This window comes from Ctenocephalides felis, unplaced genomic scaffold, assembly GCF_003426905.1.
Source record: "Ctenocephalides felis isolate EL2017-DRISC unplaced genomic scaffold, ASM342690v1 CF-g0.4_SCAFFOLD_01492, whole genome shotgun sequence".
Classification (NCBI taxonomy): domain Eukaryota; kingdom Metazoa; phylum Arthropoda; class Insecta; order Siphonaptera; family Pulicidae; genus Ctenocephalides; species Ctenocephalides felis.
Genome location: NW_020537646.1, coordinates 37453740 through 37477512, shown reverse-complemented (window position 1 = coordinate 37477512; position 23773 = coordinate 37453740). Strand labels below are relative to the sequence as shown.

The following is a 23773-nucleotide window of genomic DNA, read 5'->3' as shown; positions in this document are numbered from 1 at the left end:
TCTAGACGTTTCAAACCATCTTGAACCGAGTGAGATTACATTTGGAAAAAGTATGTGTGTGTGTGTGTGTGTGTGTATGTGAACAGATTTTTTGCCGTAAATCGACGTTTTTTCGAGAACGGCTGGGCCGATTTCAAAAATTTAAAAGCCATTCGATGTATCTCGACGAGGACTATCGTTTGTCAGTTTTGTGCCAAGCCGTTTCTTTGTAATTTGAAAAAAATGTGTTAATCTTTTCGTCCACATTTAAGCTCATCCTACCGAACCGATTTTAAAAAATCAAAAACTGTTCGAAAGATATTAGTTGGGAATGGTACTGATTAGTTTTAGGTGAAATCTACCGAGCCGTTTTCTTGTAATTAACTGTTAAAAAAATTTAAGTCGTTTTTTATGGATTTTTTTTAGCGATATATATCATGGTTTTATAGAACTTACTGTAATATTACGGCCTTACGACAAGTAGTTTGATTTTAAAAAATCATCAAAATTTGAGAAAATGAGTAGTTTTTTTGACGTTAGCTAAAATTAAAATTAGAGGATTTACTTGCAATAACAATATAGTACTTGGTCTTAATAAACATACTAAACCATTAAAATTTTACGGAAACTGGTTCAAATATAATAATTGTTTATTTTTTGAAAGTTGCTTTTGAAAATACTCCGAGTTAACGTGTTCGTTTGTTTTTAATGATGTGTAATAAATCCTCTTGGCATACTTTTAATCACTTATAAATTAATGTATTCTTTATTAATTAAGTCGATTATTTACACATATCGGGAAGTTCATGTAACTTGCCTCAAGGCTAAATACCAATACCAACTAGTTCGATTGCGTTGTTCTCGTTAAGAATAATGGCATTTTTAATTGTAAAACTAAATTTTCCTAAATTTTCTAAAACACTTAAAATTAATATGCTCATTTTTAAGAGCAATAAAAACAATACCATTTTTTAAAAATGTATTAAAAATACTGTAAAAATATTTATTGAAACTAAATTTAAAAAAAAAAAACTTACATAATGACTACTACTAGTTTTATTGCTGTTAATATCATTATAAATCCAATATTGACAAAAAATTTATTATGTAAAAGTGGGAAGGACATAGCCATAAACTAACTATATCTACTAACTAAGCAATTTGGTTGCTGGAGTCAAAATAAATCAAATAAATTCATTTGCTTCACAACCGCGTTCTTATATAATTTCTTTTTAAATTTAAATTTGATATAATAAAAATGAAAAAGAATATACACTCGAACCATTATCCCCAACGTATAATAATTATTGTGTAATGGAATATACAAATACATTTAGCAGAATCCATTTGGTGTTATGAGATGTGCGAATAATAAAATCCCTAAAGCTCCTTTGAAACCCATGAAACACTGAATAAAGAATACGATTTTTGAATGTTATATCCCAAACAAAGTCAAATATATTTTACAGGACTTTTTGTTGGCTGGAAGTCAACATTTTCAAAATATTTATAAATCGTACACTTTCTAAAACTGATTTGATTAAAAATATTATGTATGCTTATATTTAATACCCAAATAGATTATGATATTTGGGTTGATAGAAAATACCAGATCGTATTAACAAAATGTTTATTGATTTTGTACTTAGAATATTTTTGAATTATGTAATGCATTTCAATTTGTTTTTACAATCCGAAGTTTTCAAAAGATATGTGCAAAAGCAACTATAAAACCGTTTAAAAATGTCTGCATGTCAAAGTGCGAGAGTTTTGATTGCTTTAGTTTTTTTACACTATATTAATATTAACACATATTAATATTAACACATATTAATTATTATTAAGATTCATATTTTAGTAAAATACAACAAGTAAAATTAGAAAAATTAATTTATTTATGATACTTGTTAAAGTATATATTCTAACAACCCTTAAACAGCAGTACAATATATATAATTTTTATATGTATTATGTACAAAAACATATCACTCGATTCAATTTTAATAATCTCCATTCAATTTAATTCAACCTATAAATTTTGAATTGATGCATGCAGTGAGAATATGTTTATAAAAAATCGTATTAGGTAACAAAAATATTTATAATATAAAACATTTATAATATGATTCTTAGCGGTTTAGATTCTTTAGTACGTCAACAATAAACTGAGAAACATTAAATCCAGAAAATAAAATATAAGCAGATTTATACCCTGAGTTTGATGCTGCTAAAACGTATTTATTAAATACGTGAAACAAGATTTTTATATCTATAAAATAATTTATTATTGAATAGATATATTAAAGTGAAATATGGACTTGGAGCGCAACGTTATGAAACCCCAAAAAAGTAATAAAAGTATATGAGAAAATATGTGTGCAATTTACACATCCGTGGTTAAAATATTTCATTCAAATAGATTTTAGAAACGTTATATGAAGTAGAATTCTACATGTATCTAGCAATATAAATAAATCGAGATTCATACAAATGTCAGATTATTTGAATAATGCCAGACTGATTGAATATAATGCATTCTTCAAGAAGGTATGAAGATATTTTATGATTGTTTAATTTTCTCTATTGAATAAAATAATATCAGCATCATTTTTTTTCAAGTTGGATATTTTCGAGTAAACCTTAGTTTTGGCATAGCTACACAAGTACATGAAAATAAATTATAAGATCGAGTTTTAATCACAACTGATAAAGATCTTATCGAACACTTTCTATATTAAAAATTTAATGCATAAATTAGTGTAATTTATTTAAAATTTCTTTGTTCAAGTAACTAAACTAAATGATAAATAAATTAACCATGAAATCAATCAAACTAATAAATTCAGAAACACTCCTTGTCTAATTCACAAACAACTATGAGGATAAAATATCAAAAAAAGTTGAAATTAGTTGGGATAAAATAATTAGTTCGCAAATAAATATATAATTTTAATGAATACTAGACTTAACACAAATTATTTAGTATTTAGTAACTCAATTTGATTTGTATCAGTTTAATATTTGAACAAGTACTAGTTCAATTGTTAAAAAAATGTTTTATTATAGCTATTGGCTTATAACAGGAAAATTAACAAAAATTATAGAGACTGACAAACAAATTATATTTCTCTCAAGTTAATCGTGGAAAAAATCAAATTGAATTTTATACAACTAAAATATAATCTAAATATAACACCTTAATTATAAAATAATATAACATATGCAATCGAATAATAAAGTTCTTATTAAAGATCCGCAATGCTAATTAAAAAATAAAAAAATAACTGTTGTCTACTGTATAATTAAATAGTATTCAATATTTTAAAATCATATATAACCCTCGCTCCACCGGTTTAGCCTCAATAAAAATTGCCGTCCGATTTTGACTTTAGAAAATATAGCATACAAATTTTTGCAGACTCTGACGAATTTTTAAAGTTAAACTAGTTGTCGTAGGGCCATAATATTTTAGTATGAACTATAAGACTATGGTATCTACCGTCATAAAAATAATAATAAAAATCGTCTAAAATTTTTTTTAACACTTTATTACAAGGAAACCACCGATCTCTACCAAAAACTAATAAAGCACGGCTCCCAACCAATATCTTTCAAACGGTTTTTGAATTTTCAAAATCGACTCAAAATTGTGGGCTAAAACGTGGACGAAAATTTTTTACTTTTCTGCTATTTATAAAGAAACGGCTTGGACGATCGTCGCACAAAACTGACAAACTATAGTCCTTATCGAGGTGCATCGAATGCCTTCTAAATTTTTGAAATCGGTCCAACCGTTTCTGAGAAAACGTCGATTTACGGTAAAAAATCTGTTCACACACAAACACATACACATACATACTTTTTCCACATTTGGTCTCACTCGATTCAGAATGGCTTGAAACGTCGAGAAAACAAAGTTGGCAAATCGGAATTTTTGATGAAAACAAACTTCTCATTCGGAAAGTTAATTATGAATTCAGACCATATGTTGTAATTTACAAATTTATAAAATAATAAGGATGAAAGGATGAAGCTAATTTTGAAAAATTCACTAAAACTAATCATAATATATAGTTTATTTAATTTGGTAAAAGTGCCACATGTAAATTTATTGATTATGGTGATTTAATATTGCTCTAATAATTGCATACTGAAGTTTTTATTTTTGATAAAAAATTTTTAGGCATAAGCAGTTATTTGTTACTTGTAAGTATACTTTATTTATTATTGAACTCAAGACTTGATCAATTTTTTGAGCATCGCACTAGCTCAAATACCAAATAGAAGAATACTGTAATAATCACAACAATTTCAAAATATGAAAAAATAAGCAAATTATTCTAATAATTTTTAGTGGGAGAAATTTTATTTAATAGCAATGAGTTTTTTGGTTAATTTGGTTAGTTATAAATAAATTCTCTTGAATTGAATCCAGTTCCAATATCGAACAAGTTTTCCAACAATTTCCGCCATTCCAGCCTACAAAATTAAATCATGTCGCGTCTGTCAAGTAAATGTCAACAAATCTGGGTGCTGGATGTGCGCATTACGCGGTCATGACATGGAATGTAAATTATAGGAATTGTGAGTGCTTTGTCGTGTCGTGTCGGAAAAAGAATATTATGCTTAATTTGTTTCGGGTGTACGCTGCAAAAGGTGTATGATGTATTTCAATAATATCTGTTAAGAGCTTTCAATTATCTAGATTCAAAATACAACGTTTTGACGTTATAATGGATGGATATGGACAGTGATATTATATCACAATTTTTTCAGCAACATGAATTTTTTCTGAAATGGGATGTTTTTTATATTCCAATGAAAAAAACTAATATCAATATTTAAAATCTTAGCTAGGCTTTTCAATTATGAAAAAACAGAAAGTGAATTGTTTTGCAATTGTTTTTTGTATATGTATATGTTTATAAAAACTTATTTTTTGTTCCCTTATAAGATGTAGAGTTACGTTTTTGCAAATGATAACATTTGAAATAATGATGAAATTGATATTTCTTTGCAAAAATTGCTACATTTCCCGTATTTGTGCAAAGTAAAAAATATTGATATTGGTTTTTTTGACAACGTTAAAGAATTAATTTATAATTATGAGTCATATCAAATAAAAATATAATTATTAACTTCCCGTAGAGTGAGTTATAGTAATCGCAAAAAAATAAAAATATTTTTTTTGCATATCTTTACGTTTCGAAGGTTTCTGAACATTTTGGCATACATCGTGTGTGTGTGTGTGTGTAGAATAAATGTATGTTTGGACCACATTTTGGGCGCACAAATCAACCGATTTGAATGGTTCAAAAAACATTTGATTCCCATTGATATGAAGACGCGCTGATTAGTTTTTGGTGAAGACATGTTTACCCGTTTCCGAGATATGGGGCAAAAAGTGACAAAAATGATAATTCTGTTTTTGAGAGAACGGAGTACTCGATTTGAAAGATTCAAAAAACATTTTACTTGTAATGACGAAATTAATAGTCGATAAAATTTTGGCAAAGTAGGTCTAGCAGGTTCGGAGATACAGAGGAAAAAGTAAAAAAATAATATTTGGTATGCACATCAAATTATTAAATATTTGATGAAGTTTTTAAAAAATAGTATTAATTTTTTTGTTACAATTTTGTCGGGTTCCGTAGCAAGATTTTTCATTTTTAAGGTTTACTTATACGGTTCAAGCAAATTTCAGTTCAGAAGTTTTATACTTCAAATATGAATTTTAAATTTTCCAATTCAGTTTCAAAATGTATATATTTCAAATGCGTTATTCTAATCTTAACTCAGGTGGATTTATTCATTCCCCTTCTGCTAATGTAAATTTTCTCTAGTGCTTTGAGCGATAAGATCCTCACTGTATGTATATTTTATGAACTAGAAAATATATAGTGATTATAATTATCTATTTGAAAAAGTATAAAACAATTGTTGTAAATCATTGATCAATTTTTATTGATTACTGATTTTTTTTTCCTCGAATATATAATTCTGGTACGGTAGGTTCCAGCAGTTTGCCTTAAGGCGCAATGCCATACACCACTAGTTTGGCAAAATAACGAAAAATTTGGAATATGACCTGCAATATACATGGATCAATTAGGGTAAGTGATTGTGTCATATTAGACTATTACTAATAAAGAAGAAAATAAACTCAAATGTATAGGATCGTAGATTACAGTGTTCATTTTCTTACACAATTAAATTCAGATGAACAATATCCCACATTAATAATTCAGATATAAAGTAGATTAGATTGGCAAACTAATTTCAATTGAAGTTTATTAATGTAATTAACCAAACTCAGTTTTAGTAGAATGGTTTTTAAGACAATTCACAAAACAAACTGCACATATTTCATCTATATTGGTATACATTCAGAGCTTTTCATAGTATCTTATTATATTAATAGGATGAAAGCAATTAGTTTGCGAGTTCTTATCATAAATAACAACTATCCATTACAGAAACAATGGTGCAATACAAACGCTGCTCATTATATCTTTCGTTTATTATTTAGTTCAACTGCACTTTGCACACTTTTATGCTAATTACAAATTACAAGATATCTTAAATGAGAACTTCATTTGAATTTAAATGCCGGTATTTAATTCCGCATGTACTGACTAATTGTTTTTTTATTTCAGAACATCTAAGAAAGACGTACTGAATACTAAATAAGGTAAAGTGAAAAGTTGAAGAAAGTTATCAAAAAGACTTTTGTGAAGAATATTACAAATAAAGATTTAAATGTAGAATGGTAGAGATTGAAAGAAATATATTCATTATTTTCTTAAAGAAAAAGTGTATGTTTTCCCCAAAAAATCCGATTTGATAATTTTATGTTTCCTCTTCGACATCTTGTCGGCGTTTTTCAAAAATGGATGGACCGATTTCAAACATTTAAAAGTCATTCGATGTATCTCGGCCAGTCTGTGTTTTTGTATTAACTGTTGAATTTTTATTTAACGAATTTTATGAATTTATTTGACGATAGATATTATGATCTTATAGATATCACTAAAATATTACGACCCTTCGATAAACGTTTATTTTAAAAATTCATCAAAGTTTGAAAAAACATCATGTATAAAGATTTTATATGTATATAAGGGCTAATAAATAATATTATAAATTCTTTATAACAGTCAATATGAACAACGCAATTAGCATGACTCATAGACTTGCAACAAAGTATGCAAAGATAAAGTGCACGTGCAAGCCTGTTGACGGTGTCTTCGACGACAAAACCACAAATTGCGTCTCAAATAAACAGGAATGGTCTAAAAAAATAATTTAGACTACTTTTCTTCTGATTGGCCTGGGCTACAAAAAATATGTTCAGTGAGCATAGTACTACTGTAAAAGAAAAAAATATTTGAAATTAAATATGTATTGCTAAAGGCGTTTACCATATGTATAAAATCTTAATATGATTATATGATTACGTAAACTTTATTCAAGGCAATCAATATTAAAAGAAGATTTTGTGCGGGTGAATATAAAATAGTATTAGCGTCTATGTTAAAATTGTTAACTATTCAGATATAATTCAGGTTATAAACTATTTTTGCACAAAAAGTTAAGTTTATTTTTGTATGGTAAGGCTAAGACACATAGTGATTCTTTAGAGACAGTAGAATATTATGGTCATCAAGTTTGTCTATTATTAGTTATAGAATTACATAAGTTTAAAGGGCAGAAGTTGCTAAGTAAAAATTTCTAAATTATATTAGTATTGCACATAGAAAAATTTGAAATGTTGTTCTTATAGATATAAAATTTGTCAAAAAAATCATTTTAAAATATTATATTTTAATTATAAACATTGCGCTTTCAACTGCATTTTATGAGCATTATGCTTGTCTTCAAATACGTTAATCTAAAGCAAGTGAATATTTGTCCAATTTAAGAAAAACCAAGCAGAACAAATTTTCGATGGATTTGCGATGCATCAAAAATTGAACTAAATAAAAAGAGTGCAAAATGGAAACAAAGAAGTGATAGTATTTCAAAAATGTCGTTTGATATGATACATTCCACATATATAATACTTCCCGAGTGTTAAGATCAATTTCATTTATCCCACTTTCCCATATATTCTCATTTAATCGAATTATGAAAGTAATATAGTAGTTAACAAGTACTCACAAATGTCGAGTTGGTCATGAGCACCCTCGTGGTCATATTCTCAGCATTCAGTATGGAGAGTCCGCCGTAGGCGTCCCGGTACACAAGTTCAGTATCTGCGGATAGAGGAACATGTGTTATTAGAGAAACAGCTGACTATAGATAGACCTATTGCCGATATACACTACGGCAGCCACTTTCACGCAAAGTGAACACAAGATATATTGCACGCAGGATCGGAGGACTACGAATTATGGGACAGGATTTTGATGAATTTGCAGGAGGATATATTAGATTGGATATTAATCAACTACTAATTACATATTTTGCATAATTTGGAATTGTATGAGAAACGATAACCGAATAGACAAACTTTCCAAGAATTTGAAAAACAATAATCTATCCATAAATTATTTCTCCGCTATATTGCATTTTTGTATATTCAACTCTTTTCGAATACTAAAGTATTCGTACTAAATGTATGAATAATTTCCTTCCAAATAATAGATGCTTTATTCCTTGTATTCACCTTAACAATAACCTATCATAGCTTAACAAAATATGTTCATTTTAATATTAATGTAATAATAGTTACTTTGCAAGCTTCAACCTACATTCCACTAAATAAAAAATACTTTTAAAACACATTATTACTTTTTTGTTGCAATCTGAATCATATTTCATACTCCTGCTACTACGGAGGTGTTTTCCACTCAATTGTCACACAAACTATTCTTAAATTTTCCAATCTTTATCAATAAAAATATATTTCAAAATTATATATTACACTCTAGAAAACTAAAACCATATTAACAAATCAGAATTAGTTAAAAATTGTCAATAATTTATATCTAAATGCGATCTTGCCGTCACACCGGAGACGCATATATTCGATGTTCCTAAGGAAAGGGTTAATACTTTCTATATATTATATAAAGTACATTTTACAGGTGATATAAGAGTATGCTACCTAAGATAAATTATTATGTATCAGATTTCAGATGTAATACTTGTATATCTATAAATTATATGAAGTATATTATGTAGCTATGACTATGCTACTTATACATTAGTTGCTACTTATACATGAGTTGCTTGTAAAAACTATAGGATAAGTGCTTTGTAACAATCAGAAGTATATAAAAAGTTATTGCAAACAAAAATAATAACTAATGGATTGCATTTTAATCAAACTAGGTAATAAAAAATACAGCGAGATCATAGGACACGGAAAATTAAAAAAAATATAGTTGTTGTTCATAATATTTCCTTATTTACCCATTGTACCAACATTTGTATATTACTATGTATAGTTACTATTATACACTGAGACATCTTGCTTATACTATATTTAAACTTATATATTTGGCTTGAATTGTCTATGCAGATGTTGTGTTCAAAGTTTTCGCCCGTATGGAATCCGGAGACGTTTAATGTGAACTGTTTAGCACTTGGAGCGTTACATTATTTCATATGGTGAGTTCACATGAATTTAATATAAGGGATTATATTAAACAAGGATATTCCAAGGGAAAACGATATGTAATACAGAAATATGTATATATAATTAATATTGTTCTTAAAGTTATTATTAAAGTTGATAGATTAAGTACCCTTATAATATATTTAAAACTTCTGCTACGAGAGCCGCAAATTATGCATAAAATTGAATAAGATGATGAAATTTATTAAATATTAATTATTAAGCTTCACACTTAAATCATATTTAAATATTTATATTGAATATCTGAATACTTAAAACTATCCTATGTAAAAGGTAATCACAAATAGAGAAAATAACTATTAGGTTGAAAACAGGTAAAGAAACTCTCAATATAAAGAAGAAGTGTCATGAGCTTATAGAACCTTTGTGTTTAATTGTTTTTTAATTTACTAAAATAATTCCTTGTGTTATTGCATATCTAATTCATTCATCAGTGCTATTATAAATTAAAAAATACATTGTGAAATGATAATGAATTTTATTTAAATTAATATTATCAACCTCTCTATACCACCGATCTAATACTATAATCACAATAACTGAACAGTTCTAGAGTTTCAGGAACATTCTAGTTTGTTTTATAAATTTTATATATTGTACATATAAATGTACACGATCGCTCCACCGTATTTTCATCAAATCGATGCGCGTATACAAAACAAGATTTATTGGTAAGAGTATTGTAATATTAAAATATTAATACATCAGTTTAATTTATATATTATGCAAATCATATTTGATGAATAATAATAAAACCGATATGAAATCACTTTCATTATTATTGGCTTTCGCAATTGCGTAATACCATTAATATTTGTGACAAATATTAAATATAAATTATTGTATATGAGTTTATAGTCAATAACAAATCACATCACACGAAACAACTGAGTATTATCATATCGATTTATTACAATCATAAACCGATGAAATCCATTCCTATATAAAATAAACAATGTGTCCACGAAGGTTAAACATACTTCATGTATGCTCCTCTATTAAGGTACTTCCAAATATAATAGCACAATATTTCAAATTATACCAAATCATCCCTTGTTATTTCTACTCCCCAAATACGAATTATTATAAGTCACTCGTCCTCGGGTTCGCGTTCAGAAGAGAGTGCTAAATCATCGTTTAGCCGGTGACTTGTCGAAAGAGCAAAAACATAGAAACTCTCGACATACGAAATCGAGAAAATAATAGGGATGAAAAAAAAATGACAAAGTTTTAGCATATTCGAAAAATATCAAAACTGTTTATCACTTGTACATAATATATATATATATATATATGTAAAATATGTAACTAAATATTTGTAGCTTCTATTACTAATAGTTGAAAATACTTTAAAATTTAAATGAATATTAATATTAGTCCAAAAAATCGAACTACCATTAATTATTTTAAATTACAAATATAATTATACCGCATGATGAATAAAGTACAGCATAATAGAAAATAATATCCAAATATCTAAAAATCCATAATGCAATATATGTTCTAATAAATTTTATATTGACCAAATACCAAAATAGTTTCCTATAATTTCCTATAACATTTGTATAAATAAAAATTTATGATTACTATCTGTTTCATTATATGTTGTTTTATGTATCCTTACTGCATAGGAAAAATGTCGTTAAATATACCAATATTACTTTATTCTAACGTAACCCACAATTTGAAGCATCGAGATTTTCACAATTTTTGACATCCCTTCCGTGAAAATATCTCCCTAGCCTGTAATAAAATATTAGTGCCACAGTAAACAGATTTTCGACTGGGCCAACATTATCAAAATATGTGTTTCGCGAATTCGAACCGAACTTTGAATAATACATGAGAAACATTGAAAGCTGCGAATATGAATGTTTTTACAGTTGTAGGATTTGGAAGAAACTGCTACTGTCGATAGGAGGCATAAGCGAGCCTATAAATACATATAATAATATTGGTACGTAACATGTGTTATATGTACATCTATATTAGATAATAACAGAGAACATTATATATATATATATATATATTATTTATTTAAATATATATATATATATATATATATATATATATATTGCAAAAATTATTTATGAAGCATATAAATCAATTGTATAAATCAGACAATGCGCAATCAATTGCGTATTTTGAAATAACCATTAAAATAAGCAGTAGCAAAGTCCAATGTAAGAAAATAAAATATTGAGAAAATATTTTAATGCATTCTGTTGTAATATTGAGATAAATGCTAAAGACATATATCTTCATTATACTCTATATTGTAAAATCAATAAGTACTTAGAAGAAACATGTTTGTTACCATGCACTCAATTCTGTAATACGCGTAATCAGGATTCTCTATACATTGGAATAATAGCACCACCTAAATAAAATCTTTTATTGCAGAGAAAATAAAAAATAATTTAAATAATAAAAAGCAATCAATTCGCGATGATGAGAGGATGTGGTAATTAGTTTTTGGCAAAGATTAGAGTTTCAGGAATAAAGAGCTAAAAGTGTAAAAAATCGTAGTTTTTGATCGAACAAAGCATCATATTTGAATGATTTGAAAATTGTGTTGCTTGTGAAAAAAACAATTAGTTTTTTGGAGAGGAAATTTTGTTTTAAATTTAAAACTTCACATGTGTTGTGAAAACTAAATTTGTATCTCCAAAAATTCCGAAGTTCCCTTATATATTTGAAATAAATAAATTTAAATTTGTAATTTAAATAATATAATTCTTTGAAATATGAAACAAGTTCGTTCATTCTAATTCCGCTTGATTAATTTTTGTTTATTTACTTTTCATATAAATATATATAATCCAACTTATAAGCGCTTTTATACTACCTATAAAATTCGATTGATGAATGCTGTAACATTTATTATAAACTCTTTGAAAGCATTTGATATCACGGCCTTGGAGCACAATGCCATGCACTCCTAGTTGCACTACTAATTGCCTCTTATCAAAATTAGTGAATGAAACTACATATTCGGTATGTAAATGATCAATACTAATTCTGTTAAACTATTACAAAATAATAAATATTGAGTTTAAAAGAAAATTTTATTAACAGTGTTAAATTACAAATCATTTTAATACACTACAAATTAAATTCTTAATTTTTTTATTATAAATGACAATTGTACCGCATGAATAGAAAATATAATATTTAAGTATCTATATAGACCATACATTTAGATCTACGTGTTTTTGTAATTTATATGTTAATAATATTTTGATCTGATATATTTAATCATTTCGCTAAAGAATCAAAATTTTGCTAAACCAACAAAATTTTGACTATCAAATTTTTTCAAACTTTGATGAATTTTTAAAATTAAACTACTCGCCGTAGGGTCGTAAAATTTTAGTATGTTCTTTAAGACCATGATCTATCTAAATGCAAAGTTTCATTGAAAAAAGTTTTTTTACAAGTAAATTATGAAGAAACGGCTCGGCCGATTCTTATCCAAAATTAATCAGCACGACTACCAAATGAAATCTTCAGCATAATTTTTGAATTTTTAAAATCGATTCAGAATAAAACGTGGACAAAAGTCAAAAATCTGTTCACACACATGCATACATTCAAATTTGGTCTCATTCGATTCAGAATGGCTTGGAATGTCAAAACATAAAATAAGCAAATCGGATTTTTTTATTGAAAATGTTTAAATGATTATAGCTTTTACTTATTAATGAATTGTGATAAAATAAATAATCTCCACCGTAACCATAACCATACCAAACGTCTATTGCAAATGAATTAAATATACTATATAAATATTTAAAATATCCGCACAATGAACATTCGACATTATATTTATATTACAGATGAACTCAGAACTCGATATTAACTCAATAAATCTTTTATACGTCAACCTCGCCAGTGTTCGCTTCGAATCACCACGACTTTTAGCCCGAGTCCCATGTTTAATTTATATCTATTTGACGTGACGCCGTTTCCAGTTACCGTACGCATGAATTGCTGCCAAGTATTGAAGGATTATTGCAAAAATAGAACACCCCAAGTGAAAATTAATTAAAGATGCCCATTAAGGAATCTACGGAGATAGAATTCTTAGAATTTTCTTGAAAAACACATTGGGGGTGAAATTGATTGATTTTAATTCTTTGAATTATTAATTGAATTACATTGTTTGAATTTATTTCCTCTGCGAGAAATCTGAATTTCCTAGATTTATGATGAGCAGAGGAATAAAATATATTAGTAAGTTATGGATATATACTTGTTGGCAAAGAAAAATTGCCGGAATCTGCAATTCGTAAATTACGGTAAAAACTTGTGAAGCCACTTGTTTTTTTTATTAATAACGTTAGTCATGTGCTAAATAAATTACTGTAATTCTTACATTCTTCTTCCGATAATTAGGATAAAGTTTGTTAATAAAACCAATTTATTATTTAACTTTAGAACATGCCCAATTAAAATTAAAAAAAAAATACTGACAATGTCTAGCGTATAATCTTTGATTACAAAATATTGTGTATTTTAAAAACATTTATCACATTAAAAAGTAAATCTGTGTTATATATTTTCTGGTAAATTATCAAAAATGAGAAAACTGATTTCATAAATTATACATAAATATGTTTATTAACTTCCCGTAGGGCAAGTTCTAGTAATCGCAAAAAAATCGAAAATGAAATTTTTTAGATCTTTACGTTTTAAAACCTTCTGAACATTTTGACATACCTTAGAAAAAATGGATGCTTGTGTGTGTGTGCGTGTATGTATGTATGTTCGGATACAAATTTTTGTCGACGATTTCGGGAACACGGAACAAAATTTACGTGCTTGTTCTTGCCCTATAGGTGGGGTTAAATAGTACGATCTGAAGGCAAAGAGATCCAATGCTTTATTTTTACGTGCAACGGATTTTATGGAATAATAGCTACATTGTGATACTAATGCAAAATATAAACATTTTTTATAGAAATAACATTGTACATAACCTTGATCTGATATTTCGTAAGAAATATTCATCAGCAACGATGGATTAACTATTTATTCAATTTATCTCTTGTAAAATTTTTTTTAACTAAATTTACATTTATACTTTTATTATTTATTGTTCACATCTTTGGCAGTTGGCCCTTTTTATCCCACCCACGTACAAGTTTTTATAGAGTTTATATGAAAAAAAGCGTTGAATCTAACTTAAAACTAGTAGGTTTGGTATTTAGCCTTGAGGCAAGTTACATGAACTTCCCGATATGTTTAAATAATCGACTTAATCAATAAAAATAAATTAATTTATGAGTCATTAATAGAATTCCGAGTGGATTTATTACACATAATTGAAACGTTAACTCGGAGTATTTTCTAAAAGCAAATATTTAAAAATCAACAATTTTTATAATTGAACCAGTTTCAGTAGGATTTTAATCGTTCAGTATGTTTAAAGACCAGGTACTTTATTAATAAACCAAGTAAATCGTCAAATTTTAATTTTAGCTAACGTCAAAAAAACTACTCATTTTCTCAAACTTTGATGAATTTTTAAAATTAAACTACTTGTCGTAAAGCCGTAATATTACAGTAAGTTCTATAAGACCATGATATGTATCGCTTAAAAAAAAATCTATGAAAATCGTCTTAATTTTTTTTCAACAGTTAATTACAAAAAAAACGGCAGATTTTCACCTAAAACTAATCAGTACCATTCCCAACTAATATCTTTCGAACAGTTTTTGATTTTTTAAAATCGGTTCGGTAGGATGAGCTTAAATGTGGACGAAAAGTTTAACACTTTTTTTCAACAGTTAATTACAAGAAAACGGCTCGGTAGATTTTCACCTAAAACTAATCAGTACCATTCCCAACTAATATCTTTCGAACAGTTTTTATTTTTTTAAAATCGGTTCGGTAGGCTTAAATGTGGACAAAAAGTTTAACACTTTTTTTCAAATTACAAAGAAACGGCTTTTCAGATCTTCGCAGAAAACTGACAAACGATAGTCCTCGTCGAGATACATCAAATGGTTTTTAAATTTTTGAGAAAAAATTCGACATTTCGAAATTTCGTTTTCGTGAAAACGTCGATTTACGGCAAAAAATCTGTTCACATACACACACACACATACTTTTTCCAAATTTGGTCTCATTCGATTCAGAATGACTTGAAACGTCGAGAAAACAAAATTAGCGATTCGGATTTTTTGATGAAAAGAAACTTCTCCTTCAGGAAGTTAATTAACAATACATTTTCTAAAACAGTTAAATAACTTATATACTTAGAGATAATATTAAGATAATTTTAACTAACCAATAGTTCACGCAACGAAAAAACTAATAATGAAAGATGATACTTTTGTTAGGGATTTTCAGACATTGCCAATTTTCTCGAGATAGCAACGCTGTAATAATCAAGGTTACACATTTTCACTCTAAGTTCAGATATTGTTGTTAAGAAATTTTTAAATTTACTTGTTTTATAGATATCGGTGTTAACTACCCGCGGATCCTTGAAAATAATACTAAATTTTTTTATAAAAACAGAAATCTAGTAAAAAAAGTATAAAGCCGAAATTTTATCATCTCTATCAATTTATAATAACAATCATATAACAATATTGTGCACTAATTCCATCTGCGTCAATAATGCATTAACCTAATTGTTTTCCGCGGTTTTCCGTTCAAGAAAAACATCAGTATGTGAAAAATCCTTGAAACCCGTAACGTTTGTTTGTTTTTCAATACGCTCGAACATGATCGAAGTCGTGCACCCAGCAGCATCCATCTTCCTAACGTGCCGGACCAACAAGTTTTTGCACTTGGCCGAAGCGGAAGCATCAATCACATTATAAAAGCAATAATGCATGCCGAAGGAGAATTCCGAAAAATATTTATCAAATCCGACGTCTCGCAACCGCGGAAGAGCGAAAATTACTTAAAATTGAGTGAATTGAATTTCGTTCCCTTTTTTGTTTCGTCCTTGCATTGTTCGCGGTGAAAAGGGTGATCTGTCAATCACAGGTCTCTGCGTGGGTCCCTCGTGCGAATAAGGAAGATTTATAACAATAATACTATAAAAATTACAAAAAATTGGAACTTTGGATTCAAATAAGATTACCTAAGAAAATCGCAATTCCAAATTGTTGTAAGCAGTGAGAATCGGTAACTGTCTTGCTAGAAGAGTATTTTCCGCAAAGTCAATCTGTCCTCCAAATGATTTTCATACCTTTAGAACTAACAATTACAATAACAAATTATAACCAATTTTAACCCGAGATAAATATTGAAGCAAAAGTCGACACACTAAATATAGTCTCAAGGCAACACTTGTACACATAAAGTGAATCTTACAAAATTAAGTTCAATATTATTGATCAATTCAAATCAATATAAATTTTAATGAGAATAAAAATATTATTATTGACTATACTATTTATGAAATAAATCAATAAACGTTTAGCAATTTTTATAGGTGTTAACTAATTAAAGATATACATCGTCTACTATCTACTTTACATACCTCTAAGTGATAAGTGTTATTCACTCTCATTTTTTACCTTCCCGAAGGAGAAGTTTATGTTTTCATAAAAAAATCCGAATCGCTAATTTTATGTTTTCTCGACGTTTCAAGCCATTCTGAATCGAATGAGACCAAATTTCGAAAAAGTATGTGTGTGTGTGTGTGTGTGTGTGTGAACAGAATTTTTGCCGTAAATCGACGTTTTCTCCAAAACGGCTGGACCGATTTCAAAAATTTAAAAGCCATTTGATGTATCTCGATGAGGACTACCGTCTCTGAGTTTTGTGCGGCGATCGGCCAGGCCGATTCTTTGTAAATTGCAGAAAAGTGAAAAATTTTTCGTCCACGTTTTAGCCCGCAATTCTGAATCGATTCTGAAAATTCAAAAACCGTTCGATAGATATTGGTTGGGAATCGTGCTGAATAGTTTTTGGTAAAGATCGGCCGGGCCGTTTTCTTGTAATAAAGTTTTTTAAAAAAAATTTCGACGATTTTTATGATTATTTTTATGACGATAGATACCATAGTTTTCTAGGTCATACTTAAATATTACGGCCCTACGACAACTGGTTCAGCTTTAAAAATTCGTCAAAGTTTGCAAAAATCAGTATGGTCTTTTTGGCATTTGTCAAAATTAGACTTTTGATCGACGTTTTTTCAAAAACGCCTGAACCGATTTTAGAAATTTAAAAGCCATTTGAGTTTTGTGCAACGATCTGCCAAACCGTTTCTTCGTAATTTAAAAAAAAGTGTTAAACTTTTCGTCCACATTTAAGCTCATCTTACCGAACCGATTTTAAAAGATAAAAAACTGTTCGAAAGATATTAGTTGTAAATGATACTGATTAGTTTTAGGTGAAAATCTACCGAGCCGTTTTCTTGTAATTAACTGCTGAAAAAACAAACTTTTCGTCCACATTTAAGCTCATCCTACCGAACCGATTTTAAAAAATCAAAAACTGTTCGAAAGATATTAGTTGGGAATGATACTGATTAGTTTTAGGTGAAAATCAACCGAGCCGTTTTCGTGTAATTAACTGTTGAAAAAAAAATTGAAGCCGATTTTTATAGAACTTTTTTTGGCGATATATATCATGGTCTTATAGAACTTACTAAAATATTGCGGTCTTACGACCAGTAGTTTAATTTTAAAAATTCATCAAAGTTTGAGAAAATGATTAGTTTTTTTGACGTTTGTTAAAATTAAAATTAGACTTGGTATAACGATAGAGTACTTGGTCTCAATGAACAAACTAAACTATCAAAGTCCTATGGAAACTGGTTCAATGATAAAAATTGTAGATTTTTTCAAAATTTGTGTAATAAATTTACTCGAAATACTTTTAATCACTCATAAATTAATTTGTCTATTATTGATTAAGTCGATTATTTATACATATCGGGAAGTTCATGTAACTTGCCTCAAGGCAAAATACCAATACCAACTAGTTTAAAAATATTTCAACGATTTTTTTGTTTTCATTTTTTATAAAGAGGCATTAATAATTATATACAACCCTAAATTTTTACTTATATATCACATATCCCTATTTTTATAGCCATTTTCGTAATTTAATATTTTTTTTATAACAAGTTCAATCATTGAATATTTTTTACAAAATATTAGTTAACATTTTTAAGCTTAAATATAATGCTCAAACCTTACTTTGAAAATCAATTTATTTTTATTAAGGGTTGTCAGAGGTTAAACGTTTTCTTTAAATATGGGAATCTTTTTTTTTCAATTTTATTTTCATAAACCGAAATTGAAAAATGCATACAACTCTGAATATTCACACTCATTCCACAAATCTCAAGTGTTTTTACTGAATTTCTATATTTCCTATTACAAAAAAACTATTTATTTTTATCAAGGGTTGTCCACTCCTTCAATTACACGATTGCACACATATTTACCGATGGGCACAAACAGTGCAATAGGTTCATAATTTGTTTACAGAAAGATTAATTTTATTTTTATCAAAAAATATAGATATTAGAAACTTAAAATCTGAAGTTAAAACAGTTTTTAATGGCGAAAAAGGTGTCCTACAAATCTATAACAAAACTGTAAATGTTTTCCCTCATTTTTTTAAATATCAGTCAATTCTATGCGTATGCCACATATATAATTTAAAATTGAATGATCGAGTTTTGCTTAATGTCTTAATAAAAAGCGCGGTAATAATATATCAAAATCTTGATGCTTTGAATTTCAACAAGTGTTTAAGTTTCAATGTAAATAGAATCAGTTCCAAATTTGGTTGGTATTTGCAAAGACTATTAATAAGACCCAGAACCATTTAAATGTGCCGTGCTTTACAGTGGGTAAACTATTTTTAACTTCCCGTAGGGCAAGTTATAGTAATTGCAAAAAAATCGAAAATGAAAATTTTTATATATCTTTACGTTTCAAAACCTTCTGAACATTTTGGCATACCTTAAAAAAAATGAATGTATGTGTATGTGTGTGTGTGCGTGCATGTATGTGTGCGTGCATGTATGTGTGCGCGGATACAAATTTTTGTCGACGATTTTGGGAACACGGATAAAGCGATTTGAATAATTCAAAAAACATTCGATTGGTATTGATAAGTAAACGTGCTGATTAGTTTTTGGCGGAGGCAGGTCTAGCCGTTCCGAAGATACGGGGCAAAAAGTGCCGAAAACTCCGTTTTTAAGAGAAAGGAGCGTCCGATTTGAATCATTCAAATAACATTTTACTTGCATTAACAAGATGAAGAAACTGATCAAATTTTTATGAAAGCAGGTCTAGCGGTTTCGGAGATATAATGAAAAAAGAAAAGAAAAAATGCCGTCTGGCGGTCAAAAATGATCATATGCATATCAAATTATCAGATATTTTATAGAAATTTCTACAATAAGTATAAATTTTGTTTACATTCCTATGGGTTCCGTACCAATGTTTATCCGTTAGACGGCGACGCGGCGCTTGCGCGCTTCGATATTTCGTCTTTATGCAGCTAAAGCAGTACGATTGCTTTGAAAAAAAGTTCAGAATTTCCAAAATGTTTCAAAATAAATTTTTAATCAAAGTCTATTTTTTTCCAAAAAAGTAAATTTTTGTCAAAAATTTATGGTTTCTCAAAAATCTAATTTTTTCAGAGTAAATAATTTTAAAAAATGTTAATCTTTAAAAAAAGAAAATGTTACGGAAAGTTCCAGAAATTTGCCTTAAGGCACGATGCCATATACCCCACTAGTTATATTTTGTATTAGTTATGCCTTTCACTTACATACCATATTTTTATACTAAAAACATTTTTTGTGGATAAAACAACGATATTAACTTGCTAACTATCTGTTTGTTATATGTTAACTATTTGTTGTTAACTTTCACAAATATATTCTATAAATAGAAGTTTTGCTCATGTTGATGATTCACGTACTATTATATAAATAAAATATGCAAACAAAGCCCCAAGAAAAACAAACACAATGGATGCTTTTGTGAAACTATGACTAACGGTAATTATAGAGAACGTTGAACGCAACGATGAAGTTCAATTTGTTATTTTTCCGCTAGTTTATTTTGGTAACAACAGTTGAATGCTTTTATAGACTACTATATGCAATAAATCCAACGTTCTGACTAAATAAACTGCTATGTGAAACTAGGGGTGTTAAGTTTCTTTTTTTGAAATTTCACACTATTAGAAAAAAAGACAATAAAGGCAAACAACATTAAACAAAATTATTAGCCAAATAAATTCATTGCCATAATAAAAAAATGTTGAACGTTAAATAATACGAATGATGTAATGCCTCAATATAGTATTTGTGAAGATATCTTTAAAATTATAATATTTTTGAATTAATTAATTTTATACTTAATATTTTAACAATAAATATTTTTTTTAGATTACATTGACCAAATTATTGTTCACATTTTCGAGCTTATAGAAAAAGTTTAAATCTTTTTCTAAAACAATTTATTTTTAATAAGTTCACTAACAACTCATATCCAAAACATATTTTTGATGAGCTTTTTAATAATGATATTATTTGAGACGATTAATGTGATATTTATTCAGTCAATGATTAAATCTTTAACGCCAAAACTAATGGTAAGTAAACATGATTTATAAATTTCACTATTTAATATTAAATATTTTATTTGACCAACAAATTTTTACGTATAAAGTTCAATCTTAAAATACATATTTCTACTTCGATTGCCAAAAATAAATCGCAACAATTAAAAAATGGCAACCGCCCTCATGGCAACAGAAATTGTAAATGATGAAATATTGAATTCTTCTCTGTGCGGTGTAATGAAAAACAGGGAAAAAATGAGGGGAAAAAACGCATACAAAAGATCAGCCGGAAACAGATCTCATTACAGGCTGCTTGTTATTTTTGACAAAACGTTTTTGAGCATTCACATAGAATCGTGTTGACAGTTGAATAAATTGATTTCATACTGCTTTCAAAGACTGCCACTGATCTGTATTGTTATTGAAGAAAAATGAATAAATGTGATGGACTTGAATGGTATATGAACTTATGTAAAAAATAAGCTTCAACCAATAATATTTATTGTTACCGTTACTCGATACTAGTACTTATTAACTTACTGTAGGGTAAGTTATTGTAATCGTCCAAAATCGAAAATGAAATTTTTTGCGTATATTCACGTTTTAAAGGTTTCTGAACATTTTGGCATTCCTTAAAAAATGAATGTTTGTGTATGTGTTCTTTGGGTGTCCACATTTTTTTGCCGCACGGATAAACCGACTTCAATGGTAAATCAATCCTATTGATAGAGAGATGTGCTTATTAGATTTTGACAAGGGCAGGTCCAGCCGTTTCGGAGATACGGAGCAAAGAAACTAGAAATCAAGTTTTTGAGAGAACTAAGAATCCGATTTGAATGATTTTAAAAAAATAATGCTCGTATTTGACAGAGCAATTACATTTGGATAAAAATAAATTCTTTTTCATTTAATTTTTTTTTTGTATAAAGCGTAAATGAACCCAATCCACAAGCTGCCTATTAAATAAAAATAATAAATGTTATATTATTTATAATCATCCATTTGAAAATATTTATTATTTCTTGAATATTTCGTTAAGGTATGGAAAGTTTCTGCAATTCGCCTTAAGTTTTAATATAGTTAGCCTGTCAATAAAGAGAATAAAATTTTGTATTAGTGGTTTTGTATGAAGTGGTTACAAATTTTAGTTTATTTATAAGTTACAGCTCATAAATAGGTTGTCAAAGTTTATAAATGTTTGAATGAAAAGTAAATAAACAAAACTAAAAAAACTAAGCGGATGAAGAAACTTATCTTATATTTCTAAGAATTATATGAACTTAATTGCAAATTCTTAATAATTTATTTGAAGTATATAAGACAGTTTCAGAATTTCAGCTAAAATTGAAATTCAAAGAAAAAAATACCTTTTAATATACATAAGCACACACGGACAGATATATACATCCAGTATACCAAAATGCTTAGAAACCTTTCAAACGTAAAGATATGCAAAAAAATATTTTGTTCGATTTTTGGACTATTATAATAACTTACCCTACGGGAAGTTAAAAAACTGTTTTCCAACAAAAAACATTTTAGGCCATATACTTTTTTAAGAGATTAATTTGTGACAGAGTTGTTACAATATTTCATTATTTGTTTATTTATTTATTTATTCATAATCAAGACCGATGATCAAAAGTAGCATGATTTTATAAATATATTGTGAAATATAAAATATTCGATAATAAAACTTGTATTGAAGTCTAATACAATATCAAAAATCTCAAGTATTGCGTAAAATATAGAAGAATCGCGCTATAGAAGTGTTTTGAAGTTTCAGGTCCGCGTAATATAGAAACCGCGTTGGCAGGGTACCGCGATATAGAAGAATTTACTGTATATAATACATTTCAGATTGTATATTCTCTTTCAATTTATGGCAGGTATGTGGAAATATGCTAGAAAATTGCATATAACGAACATCCAGCATTATGCTGCGTACGTACATGCAAACCGTAGAGTCAATATCATTATTTCTCTTGTCGGATATGCACGAGTTCGGAGTTTGAAAAAGATTCGATATACCATTAAAATTTCAATACTGCAGAAAATCTACATCCGCGTATTATTAATAGTGATGAAAAATATAATGCTATATTTGTCTATGCACTATAAAATTCAATCAGTTATATTATTTTTCATTCAATATTTTATTTGCTGAAATGTATAAAAGACTAATGCTTTGTTCATGTTTGCATTGCATTCAAATCATTTACGTTTTATAGCTTTTATCGTAATTGAAAATATTAAATTAATGTTTTGCATTTGAAATTTATAGAAAGTGTATGAAATTGCCATAACTGGTAAGTCTTTTCAGTATCAATATTTGGCCATTTAGTAAATGAAAAGCAAATAAAACCAACTTTTGGAGTTTCCAAATGTTGGAGCTTTCAAATGTCACAATAGAATATTTCAATATGACATACTAGAATATAAATGTGATGATATAAATACAGATGTGTCAGCATCTCAAATGGCAATACATATTTTTTCTAAGTGTGAAATAATTAACACTCCACGATGAATATATATTACAGAACAGCCCATATAGATTTAGTTAGAGGTTAAGTTCTTTATAAATAT

General features: G+C 27.9%; 1 protein-coding gene across 1 annotated transcript in view; it reads right to left on the bottom strand.

Moving 5' to 3' along the window:
- LOC113371212 overlaps nucleotides 1-23773 on the bottom strand; it is a 516707-nt gene that overhangs the window by 60115 nt on the left and 432819 nt on the right. The window contains exon 3 of the mRNA XM_026611852.1: nucleotides 8140-8234. Coding sequence (XP_026467637.1) covers nucleotides 8140-8234 — 95 coding nt within the window. The remainder of the gene's footprint in view (nucleotides 1-8139; nucleotides 8235-23773) is intronic.